The following is a 16,920-nucleotide window of genomic DNA, read 5'->3' on the forward strand; positions in this document are numbered from 1 at the left end:
GGGCAGTGGATGTTTGGAATTGGTAGTAGCGAAATAGGATCCACAAGTGCTGAAAGTAAACAATTTGTGAGAAAGTTGTGCAAGAGGCTTAGGATCAGCAGATCATGTAGCACGGGGGAGATAGAGGCAGGAAGGGAACAGGATGAGGTAGCCAGTTGTAGCAACCTATGACTGTTGTGCGTGTTGGGGTTGGTTGGCTCGCTGAGCTGGTTTCTTGTTTTGCAGACGTTTCGTTACCATGCTTGGTAACATCCTCAGTGCAGCCTCCGATGAAGCATCGGTGTGTTTTCCCGCCAGGTTTTTAAACTCTGGGGTCCGTTGAGATGGATTGCCTCACTTCCAGGTTTCCTCCGTAGTGGAATGTATATGGGGTCGAGTTCTATGTGTTTATTAATAGCATGCTTCGTGGAGTGCCATGCTTCCAGGAATTCTCGTATCTGTCTCTGCCTAGCCTGTCCCAGGATCTTGGTGTTGTCCTAGTCGAAGTGGTGGTTCTCCTCGTCCACATGAAACTTCTGCGAAACAAGAAACCAGCTCAGCGAGCCAACCAACTTCAACAACCTCAACACCCATAACCTGAGCTAAAAATCTACTGCAAAACCTTAGAAACCTATGACTGCTCAAGTGAAATAAAAATCATTAAGAAGGGAAGCCAGAAACATAGGCATAGCAACTGAAATGAATAGGGCATAAAAAGTGATTGAAAAGCAAAGTATGCTGTGAACACCTGAGCCAAGACAATTCTGCCTGGGAACAGATCCATGAGAGATTTGAGTCGAAAACCAGGGAGGCATCAGAACTCATCAGCAAGTGTGAAAGGGCACTTCAACATTTCTTAAGAAAACAACAGGAGATATGGGGCAGATGTACATTTTGAGCTTAAACACATGTACCACAGGTTCAAGAACAGTTTCTTCCCTCCTGTTATTAGACTTCCAAATTTCATAGAATCACCACAGTGTGAAAACAAGCCACTTGGTGTAGCAAGTCCACACCGACCCTTAGAAGAGCATCTCACCCAGATGTACCCCTCCCTCCTAACCTACAACGCTGCACTTCCCACAGCCAAACCACCTGACTGATGAATTCTATGATATGATCCTAACAATACTCTATGACCCTAAGGGTCCTGACTTGAGACGTCAGCTTTCCTGTTCCTCTGATGCTGCCTGGCCTGCTGTGTTACTCCAGCTCCACAATGTGTTATCTCAGACTCCAGCATCAGCATTTCTTACTAGATCTGGTGAACTCTATGGTGTTCTATGGAATTCTAATCCACGTACAGCAAGGTGATAATAATAGCCTGTTAAATGTAGTTTATGTGATGCTGATTGAAGGATGACTGCTGACAAAGCAGTGAGGAACTGCTGTGCTGTTCCTCCCACGACTTAAATCCATTTGATCTGAATAATGTGCAGGTAGAAAGATTCTTGAGATGGTCAATGTCCACCCTTTATCATTTCAAACAATAATTCAGTTTGTGGAAAGATTGTATTTATTTATTTATTCAGTAAACTGAAGTTCAAGCTCATGACACTTGAGTGAACTGTTAGCTGTAAACCATTCACAGCCTAACAGTCTAATGTAAATATTTGGTTACTTCAGTTGCTAGTCTTGACTGAGATTCATTTTCAAATGGGTCTTGAGCAGCTCATGGGGTCTCTGCAGTGTACCTGTGGTGCAGAACACCAACATCTCCTCCAGTGCTACAATGACACCACACACAAACTGGAGGAACAACATCTAATATTCCTCCTCTGGAGCCTGCAGCCCAATGGCCTGAACATAAAATTCACCAGACTTAAAATCTCCCCATCCCACGCCTCATTCCATGACCAACCCTCCCTCTCATCCCCGCCTCCTTGACCTGACACAACCTGTCTGTCTTCTCTCCCATCTATCCACTCCCCCCACCTCACTGACCAATTCCACCACTGCCTACCTACACTCACCTATCACCATCCCACCTACCTTCACCAGGCCCAAACCCCCCTCTCTATTTATTTCAGAGCTCCCTTCTCCATCCACAGTTTGGTAGAAGGGTCCTGAACTGAAAGGTCGACTCTCCTGCTCCTCGTTGCTGCTTGACCTGCTTCCTCCATCCAGCTCCACACTGTATCGCTCTATCTCCCTCTGCCCGGGGACTGGAACCAAACCTGAATTTACAGACTCTACCCGGCAACAGATGACGTCAGGAACCAGCTCTTTATTCTGATTGGTCTGTGAGCCTGAATGCGTTCTCACCCCATTCCAGGAAAGGATTGGCATTTTCCGGGAATCCCTGAGATTTAGGGGAGAGAGGATGGAGACCGCCTTTTAACCATTCCCTTAACAAGACTCCATCCACCCTTCGTCTTAAACAAGATTGAATCACTCTGCTTTCACTGCCTTTGATGTGGAAGTGCCTGTGTTGGACTGGGTGGACATGGTCAAAAATCATAAGACCTCAAGTTATAGTCCAACAGAATAAAAACCGAAAGAACTGCGGATGCTGTAAATCAGGAACAAAAACATAAGTTGGTGGAAAAGCTCAGCAGGTCTGGCAGCATCTGTGAAGGAAAAAAAATAGAGTTCACCGCACCCAAAATGTTAACTGTGGAATTTTTTCTCTGCAGATGCTGCCAGACCTGCTGAGCTTTTCCAGCGACTTCTGTTTTTGTTGTAGTCCAACTGGTTTATTTTTAAAAGTTTTCGGAGTTTCGCTCCTTCTTCAGGACTATAATGTGGTGTCATGTGATTTTTGACCTTGTCCACTGCCCTTGGATGGGGAGCGTTGGGAAAAACGCATGATCTTCTGAGGGAACAGATTTCTCCCCAGGATCATAAACCAACTGCAGGCTGCTGGGATCTGAAATATAAAAACAAATTACTGGAGAAACCTGGCAGGTCATGGATGCTGCCAGACCTGCTTGAGTTTTGCCAACAATTTCTGTTTTTGTTTCAGATTTCTCCCCAGCTCTGTTTTAAATGGGGTGACCCACCCCTGCCCCGAGTTTTATAGTGTGATCCCTGGTTATAGATTATCCCACAAGGGGATTCACCCTGACCCCATCCAGAGGGATTTAGGGATGGGGTTCAAAGGTTGGGCCTCAGTGAAGGTGAGAATGGAGAGGGGACAACAGAGCCCAGAATTGCCTCGAGTGAGAGCAGCAACAGGCAAACAGATTGAGGGAGGGAAGAGAATTGAATTGTCCTGTAATAAAGGGCACTGCCCCTTATTTTGAGCAAAGTGGACAGTGTCAGAAAGGAAAGAGGTCTGATCACTATGCCTAATGGTGTGTGTATGTGAGTGTGATGCTGGGTGTCAGTAACAGCAAACACAGGGATCTGCAGTGAGTGTCTGTGCCTGACAGAATGAGGAGATGTTTGTTTCAGATTTCTCCCCTCCTCTGTTTTAAATGGGGTAACCCACTCCTGCCCTGAGTTTTATAGTGTGATCCCTGGTTATAGATTATCCCACAAGGGGATCAACATCAACAACGTTGATGTTTCTGTCACCCTCTCCCCATTCACAGTTTCATGCAGTCTTTCTCCCTTTCTGTCTCTGTCCCTGTCCTGCCCCAACTCCCTGGTATCCCCATCCCTCTGAAAACCAGGGATTTTCCAGACAAATCGCTGACAAACATTCCCTGGAATTCTCCCGTATTAAACTGCTTTCATTTTCCATCCTCATTTCTCCGTCTTCTCTGCCCTTTCTCCACATTCGTACACCAACACAGCTGGGACAGTTCACCATACCCACAGGCAGCTGTCTGTCCTTGCAGCATCTGTTGCCGGGTAGATTAGATTGGAACAGCTTCCATTCTGGGACTCTTGTCCTCAGCCTGGTTCACAATGTCAGAGGGTGGCAACTGAGAAAGACATACTTGCATTCCTTTAGTGCCCTTCGCCACCTCATGACAACTGAAAGCAATGTCACACTGAGTAAAATTGTGCTGAAATGTAATGCTGGAATATCAGGAATGGACCAGCCTGTTAGATATCAACTTTTGCAATATTGATTCAGGAATAATTCAATATTGGCCAGGACAACAGAGAAACTCCCTACTCTTCTTAATTGATGTTTTGTGATATTTTCATTCACATGAGACACTTTAGAAAGCATCAGTTTAACATGTTGAACTCAGAACAGTGAGATATTTCTGATTCAGGATGGTGAGTGGCTTGGAAGACAACTTGCAGGTGGTGGTGTTCCCATGTACCTGCTGCACTTGTCCTTCTAGATGAAAGTGGTCAAGAGTTCGTAATGTACTGTTTAAGGATCTTTGGTGAATTTCTGCGGTGCGTCTTGTGGTGTTACTGAGCATTGGTGGTGGAAGGAGTGGATGCTTGTGGATGTGGTGCCAAACAAGTGGGCTGTATTGTCCTGGATAGTGTTGAGCTTCTTCTGAGTGTTGCAGAATATTAGACTGGGCCTGTGGGTTACGAGGTTAATGACAGTAGCACTGCGTCACCACTTCCCCTCAAATTTATCCTCCCTTTAGACCTCACAGGAATGTTTCCACACCGGATGCTGTACCTGAATGAAAGTCCAATTTGAAAGGAAGCCTTGCATTTATACAGTGCTTTTAACAACCACTCTGGTCTCAAAATACTTCACAGCTGCTGTAGGATATTTTGAAACATAAGTTTTGGCAAGTAAGAAACACTGCTTTCAAGATATGCACAGCAAGGTGGTAATAATAGCCTGTTAAATGTAGTTTATGTGATGCTGATTGAAGGATGACTGCTGACAAAGCAGTGAAGAACTGCTGTGCTGTTCCTCCCACGATTTAAATCCATTTGATCTGAATAATGTGCAGGTAGAAAGGCTCTTGAGATGGTCAATGTCCACCCTTTATCATTTCAAACAATAATTCAGTTTGTGGAAAGATTGTATTTACTTATTCAGTAAACTGAAGTTTAAGCTCATGGCACTTGAGTGAACTGTTAGCTGTAAACCATTCACAGCCTAACAGTCTAATGTAAATATTTGGTTATTTCAGTTGCTAGTCTTGACTGAGATTTGTTTTCAAATGGGTCTTGAGCAGCTCATGGGGTCTCTGCAGTGTACCTGTGGTGCAGAACACCAACATCTTCCTGAGACACTTTGATCCAGCCATTTTCCCGCATGTGATACACTGTGAAATGAAACAGACACAACGGTTACCTTGCACTGCACAAAAGAAATACATTTCACTCCTTCCACTTCACTTACAGGAAATGATGACCCTTCCTTTTAACTCCATAATGGATTCCATAATCATTACTGTCTCTACCCTGAGCCTTTTCCTTTCTCTACCCAACGTTTGTTATCACTGGACATTAAACATTAGCTGTTCCACTGAATAACTCTCCAAATTTTGTTCAACATTGACACTTAACATGTTTCTCACCTTGTAAAACATATCCTGATTGGCTATTCTTCTGATCAAAGTGAATACTGTCATTCTTTCCCTAAATGATGATCCAGCACCATTTTCCTTCCCCTTCACTTAACCTGACCATATCTCTTCACCTTTTCCCATTTTGACAGTCGACATCTTTGTGTTTCAATACTTTTGTTGTAGTCCTTATAGTCCTCTTTGAGCTGCTGCCTCTGTTTCCACATTGCCCAGCCCCCTGACATTATGGACCAATGCCAGTGTCCATTCCCATGCCCAGCAACAGCAGCAAAGCTCCTTCTAGCTGGACCATCTGATTAGTCATTTGGGATTTCCATGTACAAAGATATAGAAACAGATATAGATAGAGGAAATAGGAGCAGTAGGAGGCCAACCAGCCCTTTGACTCTGTTCCCTCAGCCATGGCTGATCATCCAACTCAGTCCCCTGTTCCTGCTTTCTCCCCCATACCATTTGATTCCTGCAACTGCCTTCTGTAGCAAAGAATTCCATAGGCTCCCTACTTTCTGGGTGAAGACATTGTTCCTCATCTCGGTCCTAAATGGCCTACTCTGTGTCCTTAGACTGTGACCTATGATTCTGTACTCCCTGGTCATTGGAAACATCCTTCCTGTGTTTAACCTCTAGTCCTGTTAGAATTTCATAGGTTTCCATCGTCATTCTTCTCAGCTCCAGCAAGTAAAGTTCAAACTGATCCTGTCTCTCTCCATGCATCAGTCCTGCCATCGCAGGAATCAGTCTGGTAAGCATTTGCTGCACTCCCTCTATTGCCAGAACATCCTTCCTCAGATAAGGAAACCAAATCTGCACACAGTCTACAAGGCCCTGTAAAATAACAGTAAGACATTCCTGACGCTGGGCTTGAATCCTCTCAGTATGAAGGACAACATACCATTTGCCTTCTTCACCGCCTCTACTCCTGCACAATAAGTTTCAGCGACTGGTGCACAATGACACACAGGTCACGTTGTACCTCCCCGCCTTTTCCCAAAGTATCACCAATCAGATAATAATCTGCCTTCCTGTTTTTGCTACCAAAGTGAATAACCTCACATTGATCCACATCACATTTAGTGCTGATTATTGCACTCACTGTTAACTGTGCCTCCAGAATATGCATCGCGATGGGTGGCATGGTAAATAGCACGCTGTGCCAGATCATAAGCTTCCTTCACCATCAGATCATATCGATATCCACTGTCCATAACACCGTAGGCATAACCACAACCTGAGCCGGTGGAGAACATGCTGCCAGAGAGCCTCATCCCATTATCATCCACATAGTAAAGACCTGGACCCTAGAGAAGGAATAGAGAACAATAAAACTGTCAGCTTATATTCAAGCTGCTGCTTAGCCACTGGTACGAATGATGTGAGCTTCCATACCCTCCTCTACTCTTTGTTGTGACTTTGCCAAAAATGTGCAAGTTTACAGATAAGAAAAGGACTGACAGATTGGGACCCTCCTCCCTCACAGAGAGATGGCTGAAACAGTGACCTACTTTGTGGTCTTTGAAATGAGGAGAAGAGTTTGCACAAAGTGGAAAAGTTTCCTCTCCTGAGAAGGAAGATAACTGGAGAACATTAGTATAAGACAGTTACCAAGAAATCCAATCAGGAATCCCAGAGAAATATCTTCTGCAGAGAGTGAGAAGACTATGGAACTCACTCCTGCAGGGAGTCGGTGAAGGGTGTCCTTATCGATTGGGTTTAAAGGGAAACAAGACAGAAGAAGCTGAGGAAGAAGGCAATACTGGGTTGTGACTGATGATAGATTTAGATGAGGAAAGATAAGAGGAGCCTCGACAGCAGGAAAACACCTGTATCAATGGTGTTGGCCGAATGGCCCATTTCTGTGCCACATCCAATGTACAATTTGCTACCATTGAGCCCTGTGTCGAGCAGAAAGTGACTGGTGATTCGAGTCCTGTTTTGTACTGGACCAGATGAGAGAGAGGGTGATGGATGTCCTTTCAAAGTGGAACGACAGGTAGGATGGGCAGAATGGCCTCAGTCTGATCCATTGGCTCAATCGGTCAGATTATCCGTATTTGGACACTGGCTTTAATTGTACTTAGCTCTGTACTGTGTTACCACTTGCTAAGTCATATCAAGTCCCAATCAACAAACCTGCAGTCCCAGTGAAATACTTTACTATTTGACCTGTCAAATTGTTGTATATGTGAGATTCACAAGCATGGTCTATGAATGTCCCTCACACAGAAATAATCCACATTTTGTTCATTTTCTATCCTATAATTAATTGTATTTAGTCCCCTGACGTTTGGTGTTGAGTCTGAGGTAAGACTCGGGAAGAGCAATTCTCAGTGATGTTTTTGACAGAACCACACAATAATACAGTACAGGAGGAGGTCATTCAACCAATCAATACCAGCCCTATCCTTTAATCTCAGTCCCATGCTCTTTTTCACATTAGCATGGTTTTGCATCAATATCTATCTGACTCTCAAATGAAAGATAGAATGTTTAATTCATCTTTCACTTCTCCATTTGCTGGACCTGCTTCACAATTATAAACTGTAAATAACAGGAACAATAGTCTGACATGTAGACCAATAGCCAATTTTTCATCTGATCAAGAACTGAATGGAAGTTAACTTCAATCCCAGATCACCACCTACATCAATATTCCCACATCCCCTCCCTTCCTGATCCTCATCCCATCCCTTGCACACCCTGCCCCTCACTCCCTGCCCCTCACTCCTCGTCCCTCCATCACTCCCCCGACTCCCTACTTCTCACCTCCTACCCCTCACTCCGATTCTCAGTCCTTCGCCCTCCCTGCTGTCACTCACCTTCTCATCCCAGCCACAGATCATGGTTCCCATTGAGAGCCCCATGCCTTTATACTCAGATACCATGTTAGCCAACAATTTGGATGCAGCAGACACTGAGATACGTTTCTTGTTCCGTAATTTATAAATCCTACAAAACAGAGAATTACAGTGAGACAAAGTGATGACATGTACAGGTGACATTCATCTGATCTTATTTCTGTACAAGAGTATTTAATCAGAATCTAGTTCTGTAAACAGTTAAACTCATCATCATGTTCCATGTACTTTATATCATGATATTTCCCATTCACTGAAAGGCCCAACATGTTCTTGTGTGGGATGAGTGTAGATTCAGGTAGTTATTTGTTGGTACAGACTCAGTGAGCCAAAGGGCTTTTTCTCAACTGTTTCATTACCTGCATTGTTTGGCCAACATTCTCTCCCAGAAGACACAGTCTGCAGCACTACCTGACATTGTGCCCAGCAGGTAGGGGTTTATCTCAATCACCTTCTTGAACGTCTGGGTGTCTACAAAAAAGAGCACATTGATTTGTTATCATCCTTTTTGTGCCGCGAATGATCTTATCTCTGTAATTTTGTGTGCAAATGCCTATCTACCCGACTTGGTGTGAACATGTATATGAGAATACAGCTACGTATGCATTTACGTCTGTGTGTATGTGTGTGTGGATAGCTGTCTATGTGTGAATATGTATGCACTCAGATGTGCACATACACAATCATCTGTGTGCACAAGTATGGGTTATCACCACTAAAGTGGGAAGAGTGGCTGATAATCATTGATCATAGAATCATAGAACCCCCACAATGTGGAAACAGGCCCTTCGGCCCAACAAGTCCACACCAAACCTCAAAGCCTCCCCACCTGTCCCCTGTAATCAACCTGACCTACACATCCCTGAACAGTGCAGGCAATTTAACATGGCCAATCCACCCTAACCTGCACATCTTTGGACTGTGGGAGGAAACCGGAGCACCCGCAGGAAACCCACGCAGTCACGGGGAGAATGTGCAAACTCCACACAGACAGTCGGCCGAGGCTGGAATTGAATCTGGGATCCTGGCATTGTGAAGCAGCAGTGCTAACCACTGAGCCACCGTATCAAGTCCCACTTTTCCATAAGCTTTCCTGAAATGTGTACAAAACCCAATTAAACCAGCTAGGTGACCAATTTGCCTGACCAACTAACAGTTCACACCGTTTAAAGTTTTGGCACAGATCTGTAGCTTGGGTTGTGGATGACGTTGTTGACTTGCTCGCCAAGCTGGCTTGTTTTTGTTCAGACGTTTCGTCACCATGCCAGGTAACATCATCAGTGGAACCTCCAATGAAGCGATGTTATTCTATTCTACTTGGAATTTTTACTGTCTGGTCCGTTATGGTGAGTAGTGTCACTTCTAGTTTGGATCTGTATGCGTTTGTATATGGGGTCCAATTCTATAAGTTTGTTGATTGCATTATGGGTGGAGAACCATGCCTCTGGAATTCCTGTGCGTGTTTATGTTTGGCTTGGGCTACTTTGGTTACTTTGTCCCAATTAAACTGATGGCCTTCATTGTCTGAATGTACAGATATTAAGGAGAGTTTGTCGTGTCGTTTTGCTGCTAGCTGATATTCATGTATTCTGATGGCTAGTTTCCTTCCTGTCTGTCCGATGTAATGTTTGTGGCAGTCATTGCATGGTATTTTGTAAACTACATTGGTTCTGCATGTTGTGGGAATGGGGTCTTTAATCCTCGTGAGTGTTTGTCGTAGAGTGGCTGTGGCCTTGTGTGCTACCATGATTCCTAGTGGTCTTACGAAGGCCATCAATTTAACTGGGACAAAGTAACCATAGTAGCCCAAGCCAAACATAGACACGTGGGAATTCCTACAGGCATGGTTCTCCACCCATATTTCAATCAACAAACATATAGTATTGGACCCCATATACAAACCCATACAGAACAAATCCAGAAATGACAGTACTCACCATAACGGACTGGACAGTATAAATTCCCAGCAGAGTAGAATAACGTCGCTTCATCGAGGCCTCACTGATGATGTTACCTAGCGTGGTGACGAAACGCCTGAACAAAACCAAGCCAGCTCGGCGAGCAAGTCAACAACCTCAGTTCACACCATGTTTCATTAATAACAGAACACACCTCTATTTATTGTAAACAATCTTATCCCGTAGCAAACTACAGAAGAATCAGTGAATTCCTAATTTACTAATGAAATTAAGCTATAAGTGAATGCTGCAAATCTGAAACAAACACAGAGAATGCTGGAGACTCAGATACTCCAGCCCCTGATCACTTTCCTTCATGTTAACTCTGGCTGTTTTACCATTCACACTAAGTCTGGCTCTCAACTCTCTTATCAATCAGTTTCTCTCCACTGACTCTGTCCAAATCCCTCCAGATTTTATCCACCTTGAGGAAATCATAGAATCATCCAGTACAGAAGAGAACCTTTCACTCACCAAGTCTGTACCAACAAAAAACTACACTGAATCTACATCAGTCTCACTTTCCAGCACTAATCCCCTCAAGCTTCACTTTATTGATGGGAGCAATTCCCTCTTCACAGTGCACTAATGTAACTGGAATAATCTCAAGTATATTTCTTCAGTACCTTCACCAAATCCTTCATCTCCTTCTTAACATTGGCGGCCCAGTTGGGGCCAAGCTCGAGTATGGTTCAGTATAAGATTGAGGCTTTTGTACTCTTTGTCTCTATTTAAAAAAATATATATATTTCTATGCTCGACTAGCCTTTCCTTCACGTCATATACAAGTATGCCCATTGACTCTCTCTAATCTCAATATCTCACATTCAAATTGTGGCATTTAGCCTGTATAATCTCTACTCAGTCTTCCCCGTAAAATTTATCACCTCATCCCTTTCTGTATTGAATTTTATTTGCTATGCATTTGCTCAGCCCACTTCAATAATCCTCTTGCAATTGATTATTCTGTTTGTTACTGCTACACCTTTTCCAAGTGCTACCTTCAAATTTTGAAACTGTGCCCTGAACCTCCAAGTTTGAGTGATTTCTGCCTAAAATTGATAATTTTTCCAAGGTTCAGCTGTTTATTTTCATACAAGAGCTAGGCAATGATCATCTCCAACAAGAGTGAACCTTGACATTCAATGGTGTTTCCATCACTGAATCCCACTGTAAACATCCTGGGAGTACCAGTTACCATTGACTTGCCATACAGTGGCTACAAAGGTGGGTCAGAGGTAGCAATCCTGCAACAAGTAACTCACCTCCTGACTCTGCAAAGCCTGTCTGCCATCTACAAGGCACAAGTCAGCAGTGTGCTGGAATATTCCCCATCTGCCTGGATGGGTGCAGAATCAACAACACTCAAGGAACTTGATACCATCCAGGACAAAGCATCTCACTGGACTGGTACCACATCCACAAACATTCACTCCCTCCATCACCGACACTTAGTAGCAGCAAAAATTATCCAAAGATCCTTAGATAGAACCTTCCAAACCCATGACCACTTCCATCTGGAAGGAATAGGGCAGCAGATACATGAGAATGACATCACTCGTGAGATCCCCCCCAAGCCAGTCACCATCCCGACTTGAAAATATTATTGCCATTTCTTCACTGTCGCTGGGTCAAAATCCTGGAACTCCCTCCCTAAGGGCATTTAGGTCAACCTACATTACATGGACTGCAGCGGATCAAGAAAGCAGCTCACCACCACTTTCTGAAGAACAATAAATGCTAGCGCAGGCATCAAACCTGACATTTTATGAATATAAAAAATGAACTGTTATGTGTCTGGGCTTGGAATTTTTTCAGTTCCCCTACTTTGTGAATTAGAGAGTGTTGAAGTCTTTGAGGTGAAAGACAGCTTCTTAGAAAATCAGTGACCCATGAATCTCTGACAGGAACAATCAGTAAAACAGGTTTGTAAAGCTCTGATGTGGACAATTCACTCACAACGTGAAGTGAGGACTAAGCACGATGCTGCAATTCCATGTGGAGTGTACTCCCACACAGCTGTGACAATGTTTGATCACTTACCAATGTAGGAGCCTGCTGATGCTCTGGAATCCACGGCAACCATCACTCCATGTTGAAACTTAAAAGCCAGAGTGGTTGTTCCATGATGGAGTTTAATCTCAACCCCGTCATCACCATCAATGTATGGTTTAAGGAATTTCACTGGCTGCAAAAAGATAAGCATAGAAGAAAGGTTTCTTTTTATTTGGCATAGGATGTGGGCATTGTACTGCACGAGAGCAGAGTGCTGATTGGTTGGCCATTGGACTCGAGTTGACATGGCAAATGCAACAATTAAAGATGATTGACAGTTAACTGTCAGGAAACCTAGCTTTCGTTCTTTTGTTTTTGTGAGCTTGATATTAAGGAATGCGGAGGACTGTTTATACAGCTATAAGAACAGGTGTAAGCCCCTCAAGCCACCATTCAATGAGATTTTGGCTGATCTGTGGCCTAACTCCATATACCTGCCTTTGGCCCATATCCCTTAATATCTTTTCTTAACAAACCCTTATCTGTCTCAGATTTAACATTAACAACTGATCCAGCATCCACTGCCATTTGTGGAAGAGAGTTCCCAACCTCTACCACCCTTCATGTGTAGAAGTGATTCCTAACATATCTCCTGAACAGTCTCGCCCTAATTTCTCAGACTGTGCCCCAAGTTCCAGAATCCCTAACCAGTAGAAATAGTTTATCTTTATTTATCCTTCTTTTCCTGTCAATGTCTTGCAGACTTCAATCGATCACCTCTTAACCTTCTAAATTCTAGAGATAATAGGCCTGATTAATATAGTTATATACAGTTCTTCAAACTTAACCCCTGAAGTCCAGGTATCATTCTTGCAAACGTACACTGTACTCCCTCTAAGACCAATATTTTGTTCCTAAGGTGTGGTGCCCAGATCTGCTCACAGTGCCCCAACTGGGGTCTAACCAGGGTTTTCTATAACTGCAGCATAACTCCAATCCTCTCCATATAAAATCTAGTGTTTCATTAGTTTTCTTGATTATTGTTTACACCTGTTCATGACATTTTAAAGATTTATGCACCTGAACACCCAAGTCTCTTTGGATACCCACTAAATGTAACATCACATTATCTAGAAAGAACATAGATCTATTTTTCTTTCAGTCCCCAGTAGGGAACCTCACACTTGTAATCCTAGGTGGATTTGAAACACGAAGGGTGAAACTTGAGTTGAAGTCCATGTGGGGTAAGTCTGAGTCATTGGCAGTCACTGAGAAAGGAAATATGGCCCACAGCTTTTTTTTTTTGGTGCATCAATGACTGCCTCTGCGCCACTTCATGCTCCCGCCAGGACCTTGAAAATTTTGTTCTTTTTGCCTCCAGTTTCCACCCCTCTCTAACCTTCACATCGTCCATTTCTGACACTTGCCTTCCTTTCCTTGACCTCTCTTTCTCCATTTCAGGGAATAAAGTGTCCACTGCCATCCACTACAAGCCACTGGCTCCCATAGCTACCTTCACTCCAGCTCTTCCCACGCCACATCTTGGAAGAACTCCCTCCCATTCTCCCAGTCCCTTCACCTACATTGCATCTGTTCGGATGTTGCCACCTTCAAAGCAGCATTGCTGACATGGCGTGCTTCTTGCATGACCATGCTTTCCTACCCGCTGTGGTTGACAGGGTCCTCAAACACATCTGACCTATCACCCGTGCTTCCACCCTTGCCCCTTCCCATCACTCACAACAGTGTGATCGGGTCCCCCATGTCCTCACTTTTCATCCCATCATTCTTCACATTCAAAGGATCATTTGCCACCATTTCAGACAACTCCAGCAGAATGCCACCACCAAACATGTCTTCTCCTCACTCCCCCTGTCTGCATTCACAGAAAACATTATCTCTGGGACACCCTAGTCCATTCATTGAGAACTAATACCAGCTCCCCTCCCATTGGCACCATTCCATGTAACCGCAGGAGGTTACGAGGTTACAACAACTGCGTTTTTACCTCCTCCCTTCTCACCACCCAAGAACTTAAACGGCCTTTCCAGGTGAAGCAGCATTTCACCTGTACCTCCTGCAATCTTGTGTATTGTATTCGCTGCACCCAATGAGGCCGACTCTATATTGGAGAAACCAAATGCAGACTGGGTGACCGCTTTGCAGGACATTTCCAGTCTGTGCTCAAGCATGACCCCGACATTCCCATAGCCAGTCATTTTAACACAGCGTCTAGCTCGCATGCCCATGTGTCTGTCCTCAGCATGCTGCAGTGCTCCAGTGAATCACAGTTCAAACTGGAGGAACAACATCTCATCTTCAGATTACGATATGGAGGTGCAGATTTGGACTGGGAAAGACAAGATCAAAAATCATACCACATCAGGCTATAGTCCAACAGTTTTATTTGAAATCACAACCTTTCAGAGCCTGGGTCCTTCTTCAGGTGCAGTGAGAGAGGGCACACAGATACAGAGTTTATAGGGAGATCAAAGGATCATACAACTGGTGTGAGTGGAGTGAACAAACGTAAAATGGCTGATGGAGAACTCTATCAGAAAGGAGACACAAGTTTCGATTAAGATACAAATTCCATAATCCATTTCAAGTCACTGTCCCGAGATAATTAGAGCTTTTATCAATGTCTGCCTAACCTTCCAGACTTCCATCAGGCAGAGCAATAGGAATATACAAAAGATAACATCACAGATCAGATAATAAATTGTAGGTGCGAGGCCTCGTACAGAATCTGTCTCCGAGTTTTAACCTGGAATCAGGCTGGTTTTATTCCGAAAGCAGGAATTTATAAAATGCCACAAAATAAAATGACTGACTGTGACTACAAATTGTGAGTTTTGAAGAAAATAGAATGTATCTGCAAGTAAACAAACATCTTGGATAAAATGACATCCTAGGAAGACAGGCACAGGATACGACTGATAGAGCACCCTTTGTCGTCCAGTACTTCCCTGGAGCAGAGAAACTACACCATGTTCTTCACGGTGTTCAACATGTCATTGATGACGATGAGCACCTCGCCAAGACCATCTCTATTCCTCTACTTCTTGCCTTCTAACAACCGCCAAACCTTAAACAGACCATCACGTGCAGCAAACTACCCAGCCTTCAGCACAACATCGACCACAACACCACACAACCCTGCCATGGTGACCTCTACAAGACATGTCAGATCATCGACATAGTTACTACCATCACACCACCCACCGTGTACACGACAGATACTCATGTGACTTGGCCAATGTTGACTATCTCATATGCTGCAGGCAAGGATGGCCCAAGGTATGGTATATTGGGGAGACCGTGCAGATGCTACGAAACAGATGAATGGACACTGCACAACAATCACCAGGCAGGAATGTTCCATCCCAGTGGAGAACACTTCAGTGGTCAAGGACATTCAACCTCCAATCTTCACGTCCTCCAAGGTGGACTTCAAGATACACAACAACACAGAATCGCCGAGCAGAGACTGATAGCCAAGTTCCGTGCCCATGAGGACGGCCTCAACTGTGATATTGGGTTCATATCGCGCTTCATGTAACCCTACCAATACTGTTCTGTATCGAAAAATCTTCCTTACCGTCCTGTTTTAACACCATCACCTTGATAAATTGTTATGATCTCTCTACCTTAATTAGTTTGTACAGTTTTGGATTACTTATTACACTGTCTCACACACACACTCTCACAGAAACACTCTTTCATACTCACGCACACACAGGCGCACACTCCCTCTCACATACACCCGCACACATACTCTTACACACAGTCTCACACACATATACTGCTTCACACTCACACACACTCTCTCTCAAGCACACACACGCACATATAAGTCTATGCAGTGAATCATTCATCCAATATGTTTACTTATTTGCAGATACGTTCTATTTTGTTCAGAAAACACACAATATGTAGTCACAATCAGTCAGTGTGGCATTTTATAAATTCCTGTTTTCGGAATAAAACCAGCCTGATTCCAGGTTAAAACTCAGAGACAGATTCAGAACGAGGCCTCACACCTACAACTTAGTGACTGACCTGAGATGTCACCTGTTGTACCTCTGCCTGATGGAAGTTTGGAAAGTTAGGCAGACACTTATAAAAATCTTTAATTATCTCAGGGCAGTGACTTGAAACAGGTTCTGGAATTTGGATCTTAATCAATCAAAACTTGCATCTTCTTTCTAACATAACAAGGTGTAGAGCTGGATGAACACAGCAGGCCAAGCAGCATCATAGGAGCAGGAAGGCTGACGTTGCGGGCCGAGACCCTTCATCAGAAATGGGGGAGGGGAAGGGGGTTCTGAAGTAAATAGGGAGAGAGGGCGAGGTGGATTGAAGATGGATAGAGGAGAAGATAGGTGGAGCGGAAACAGACAGGTCAAAGAGGCGGGGATGGAGCCAGTAAATGTGAGTGTAGGTGGGGAGTTAGGGAAGAGATAGGTCAGTCCAGGGAGGACGGACAGGCCAAGGGGACGGGATGAGGTTAGTAGGTAGGAGATGGGGGTCGGGCTTGAGGTGGGAGGAGGGAATAGGTGGGAGGAAGGACAGGTTAGGGAGGCGGGGACAAGCTGGGCTGGTTTTGGGATGCGGTAGGGGGAGGGGAGATTTTGAAACTTGTGAAATCCACATTGATACCATTGGGCTGCAGGGTTCCCAAGCGGAATATGAGTTGCAGGAACAGCAACTCATATTCCGCTTGGG

General features: G+C 44.2%; 1 protein-coding gene across 2 annotated transcripts in view; it reads right to left on the bottom strand.

Annotated features, from left to right (window-relative positions):
- The window catches only part of LOC109939102 (proteasome subunit beta type-8-like), a 62,413-nt gene that overhangs the window by 42,112 nt on the left and 3,381 nt on the right, over positions 1 to 16,920 (bottom strand). The window contains exons 2-6 of one of the 2 annotated variants that reach the window (XM_020537395.2): positions 12,241 to 12,385; positions 8,599 to 8,710; positions 8,201 to 8,330; positions 6,478 to 6,682; positions 4,862 to 5,120 (exon numbers count right to left, since the gene is read on the bottom strand). In XM_020537395.2, the coding sequence (XP_020392984.1) occupies positions 5,032 to 5,120; positions 6,478 to 6,682; positions 8,201 to 8,330; positions 8,599 to 8,710; positions 12,241 to 12,385 (681 nt within the window). In that variant the 3' untranslated portion in view covers positions 4,862 to 5,031. Of the gene's footprint in view, positions 1 to 4,861; positions 5,121 to 6,477; positions 6,683 to 8,200; positions 8,331 to 8,598; positions 8,711 to 12,240; positions 12,386 to 16,920 lie in introns of those variants that run through there. The other variant, XM_020537394.2, reaches the window with a different exon arrangement.

Source organism: Rhincodon typus, chromosome 35 (assembly GCF_021869965.1).
Source record: "Rhincodon typus isolate 14 chromosome 35, sRhiTyp1.1, whole genome shotgun sequence".
Taxonomy (NCBI): domain Eukaryota; kingdom Metazoa; phylum Chordata; class Chondrichthyes; order Orectolobiformes; family Rhincodontidae; genus Rhincodon; species Rhincodon typus.